A 4,682-nucleotide genomic window follows, 5' to 3' on the forward strand; every position below is an offset into this window, starting at 1 on the left:
AATAATCAAATGCATTTATTATTATTATTATTATTATAAAGGAAGTGCATTTTTTTCCCCCCACTCTAGAGAGCAAAACGCCTAAACCATTTTACCCACTTGTCAATTTATCTTTGGTGAGTGGACCGATATGTCCTAGGTGGGGACATGTCAAAAGAGTAGGACCCACCATCCTGCATGTGTGACACGTGTACAGGTGAGCCAATCCCTGAATTTAAACTCTTGGAGAAAAATCCATTATAAGGCATACAGGTCCTTCAGATGGGCACTGCAACAATTTCCACAAACCCTAATTGGGGCCCTCATGGGTACTGCCCTCCACATTAAATTGATAACTCCCAGTGCTGTGTATGTACCCTCGGTTTGATATCATCCATTACAGACCTTTCTTCGCTTTTTGACAACCCTTCCTCTCTGCAGCTTCCATTCTCTGTCCACTCTTTTAATTTTTTTCTTTATATATTATTGTACATAGTAAACCAAGTCTCATCTTCCTCTTGTTGGCTGCACATCTGCTTTTAGAGAGAGAAAGACAAAGAGAGAGAGATGGGACACCATACATGCTGCAACAAACAAAAGGTGAAGAGGGGCCTATGGTCACCAGAGGAAGATGAGAAACTCATTGACTACATTTCAAAGTATGGGCATGGTTGCTGGAGCTCAGTTCCAAGACTAGCTGGTAACTCTATTATATATATATATATATATATATATATATATATCTGTGTGTGCATCATATAAACATGTATATATGTATCTGTGTTTGTGTGTGTGTATATATTCATGGCTAGCTTCTTTCTTCTTCAGGAATAATTGATCTATTAATAACCATTTACTTCTAGTCATCTATCTCTCTCTCTCTCTCATTGATTATCACTTGGTTTTTTCATCTCTATTTAATTTATGTTTATCTTCTCTTTAAGAGTTCACAGTGGATCTGGCCACATATATATATTTATATAGTTTGAAAGGTATCTGGCCAATAAATTTGACTAGTACTAATCTATGTGTCTCTCTGTTTATTTATATAATTAATCTTTAACTTTTCTATTAATTTCATGTAAGTTGATATATATATATATATATATATATATATTGGGTGTATCTCATTGTGCAGGGCTGCAGAGATGTGGAAAGAGCTGCAGACTAAGATGGATAAATTACCTCAGACCTGACCTAAAACGTGGGAGCTTCTCTCCCCAAGAAGCGGCTCTCATAATTGAACTCCATAGAGTTCTGGGCAACAGGTGCTATTTCATCATCTATATACAATGATTGTGATTATAATTATATGTATACATATATATTGTTATTTGTGTGTGTGTGTGTGTGTATATATATGTGTGTGTGTTCATGCAAAAGTCCAAAATTACTTTGTACAGATGGGCTCAGATAGCTAAGCATCTACCAGGAAGAACAGACAATGAAGTCAAGAACTTTTGGAATTCAAGCATCAAGAAGAAGCTCCTCTCTCATAGTCTCTCTGATTTAACCACCTTTCCTGACATACCTAACTCCAGTGGCTCTTTTGAACCTTTCTTCCCACCAATTAATGCAAACCCTAATTTGATCCCAACTACTTCTCAATTACAAGATCAGATCTACATGCCCATCCCAACTCCATCAATTTTGCAAGGCAGCTTTGATCATGGTGATCACCTGATCAAGCTAGATCAATTGGAGTTCTACAATCCCAATTTTGTTCCCATGCCGCCTCCGGTCCCATTACCCCTAGACACAACTTCATATGATCCCACATGGTCATTAAGCCATCAACCTCATTACCTAGATCAAAACCATGTCCTTAAACAAGAGGATCACATGTTCAGACATGATTTCGCGCCATTTTATACTGGAGACAAAGTTTTCAACTCGAAGATGATGATACCGCCCTATGATGATGCATCAATGATGATGCCGGCTTCTTTGGTTTCAAATGAAGTTCACTCAATGATTAGTCCCTCATGTTTTCAGTCTGGATCTTATCATCCACTTGATTCACACATGCCAACCAATCGAACGGAGTACATTGATGCCACCATGCCATCATTGCCATCATCATCATCTTCGTCCTCATCACCGTCGTCGACCTTGTCGCCATTATCATGCTGCCATTTTGTTCTGAACCCTAATCTTCCTTCAAGCAGCTGGGATCCCTAGAAATGTACTTGTCTTTGTGTTTTGCAGTACTGTGGGTGGTTCGATTATATATATATATATATATAGTACAAGTATTGCATTCATTTCTCTTGAATTCTCATAACAATTAAGTGCAACTTATATGGAGGAAAACCTACATGTTGTTCAGTGAACAATGGACTATGAATTTCCATAAAAATGCAGTTTTTTTCACTTGTATGTCCGTCAATAAATAATATTTGTAGAACTTCTTTCTCTGTTGAAGTACTACTCTATAGTCCGATATCCATTAATGTACTCAATCACTCTACACCTGCATTTACTAGTATTTTCCTACTGAATTAAGTACTCTCTCTCTCTCACACACAAACACACACACATACATCTTTTAGGTGGGGACATTGTCATGGACTTCGGCTTCAATTTGGAAGGTAGGCCAGAAAGGCCTTACCATATTAATGCAAACTAGCTAGTTGCAGTTTTAGCATAATTACGCTAAGGCATCTTGAGGATAGGTGCACCATGAGCAAATTTTGTATTATACAGGCAAGCATAAATGATTATATTTTGTGTTCATAGATGATATGATTGATGGTAATGCTTGATTGGAAGAGAATAGATAAGATAATTTTAGATTTTTTTTGGTAATTATGATATCTATTGAGCTTAATTAACACAACTTATAAACTCCTCCTTTTGAAAGGCATAGAATTTGTGTCATTAAATTGGAACCAAAAAAAAAAAAAAAAAAGAATATAGTTCAAATTTTCAAGTAGTTTTCTTCCGATTTCAATTTCATTACATTGATTTAATGTTTTTGTGCACCATATTACTTGCATAGGACAAATTATGATGCTTGGAGGCCTAACGAGATAGTATTGGAATAAGGGGAAAATATTGCATATCTAGGGAGACGTAGTACCCGGTCATTGAATATTTACTATTTACCTTAATAATTAAAAATAACAATTAACCATTATTTTTTTTTTTTTGAAAAGTATATTTCAATTATAATAAAAAGTGATGCTACAAGCCCACAATTAACCATTAACTTGACTATTACATTCTCGAAATATCAGGATACCAAATACTTTCTTGAAAATGAGAAATATATTTGCATTGGAAAATTAAGTATATATTCTACGCTCACTCAACTAAGTTGTTTACTTCATCTGGTCTGAAAAGAATGCGAGGGCCTTTAGGAACAAGGTCTCCAGTGCTCAACATATCATTAAGCTCATCAAAAGTTGCCTTAGAGCAAGATTAGCGTCACTGGTTCTGAAGCAGGGTGCTGAGATGAATCAAAAGGGTTCAGTGGAGGATCTGCAGAACATGTTCATGGAGGGCTGTGCTTTTGCTGGCTGTCACTCATGGTTTCTCTTGGAAGACTAGTCAATTTAGAAATTGTTTAAAAGATTATCTAGTTGTTCATTCTCATTTGGATGTTGTTTTGGTTTGCCTTTGTTGCTGTCATTGTTAGTTCTTGTTTGGTGTTTTGTTCAGTTCTTTCCCCCCTTCTTAGGGCTCCCTGTACATTCCTTTTTTATCTGAATAGAAGCTTACCTTTTAACTAAAAAAAAAAAAAACCTAAGTTGTTTGCTATCCATCGAATTTATGACCAGCAAGAAATGACTGTACAAGGCCTCTTGCTGATATAGAATATTAATTTTAAGTTTTATAATTGATCAGTAGGCATCAGTGACAAAAACATAGGCATTTATCTTATTCAAGATTGCGGCAATATACATATGCCAATAATAATTGTGCATGACAAAGTTTGTTAAAATTCTTAATATTTGCAGAGTGCACGAATCATATATAGATATAAATTAACTCTGTTTCTTTTAAAGTTATCTTATTATTATTATTATTATTATTGTAATTGTTATTATTATTGTTATTGTTATTAAATCACCGTCATTATCTTTGTCTTTATCCCAAAGAGATGGGTCACGCACATGAATTCTCATTTTTATCCCAAAGGAATGGGTCAACTACATGAATTCTCTTTATCTTGTGCATCTATTCTTAAATTTAAATTTATAAGTTTTTAATTACTTATCCCACATAAGCTTTGGTCGGTGTCTTTGTCACTTACCTTTTACTTCCTCCGTCCCTCCGTCCTATATTAGTTATCCACTTTTTGATATTATAATTCTTAAGGAGATATGTAATTAATGCATTGTTTGCTTTTAAAATTACCATGTTGTCCTTTTAAGTTTAAGGGTATAAATTATCATGTTGTCTTTCCTCCCTTCCATTTTGGCCGCATATTGTCTGGTTCACCAACCACATTCCATGACAGTCGTTTATTTCTTTGTTGGCCCTCAATTATAGACTCAAGACAACAAACAACAAAAGTTTGGGTTCCTCGAATACCTCAACTGCTTGCATGCTCTTGTCCAACGGTAGCGAATCCCACGTGCATCTCTTCTTTAGTTGCCTTCTCCGCTAGAAATTAGGGTTTCTTCTAGCACATATATGGCATTTACCATGGCGACTTGAATTTCCAGTCAATTGCAACTTGGATCACCTCATTACAT

General features: G+C 35.5%; 1 protein-coding gene across 1 annotated transcript; it reads left to right on the forward strand.

Moving 5' to 3' along the window:
- Positions 1–376: 376 nt before the first annotated feature.
- On the forward strand, positions 377–2,291 carry LOC132285035 (transcription factor MYB26-like). Its single transcript, XM_059787192.1, has 3 exons — positions 377–679; positions 1,118–1,247; positions 1,383–2,291. Exons 1-3 carry the CDS (start codon positions 547–549, stop codon positions 2,158–2,160), a joined length of 1,041 nt encoding a protein of 346 aa, XP_059643175.1. The 5' UTR covers positions 377–546; the 3' UTR covers positions 2,161–2,291.
- Positions 2,292–4,682: the final 2,391 nt, after the last annotated feature.

Source organism: Cornus florida, unplaced genomic scaffold (genome assembly GCF_030987335.1).
Source record: "Cornus florida cultivar Cherokee Brave unplaced genomic scaffold, ASM3098733v1 CherokeeBrave_3.0.0_Hap2_Chr11, whole genome shotgun sequence".
NCBI classification, from domain to species: Eukaryota; Viridiplantae; Streptophyta; class Magnoliopsida; order Cornales; family Cornaceae; genus Cornus; species Cornus florida.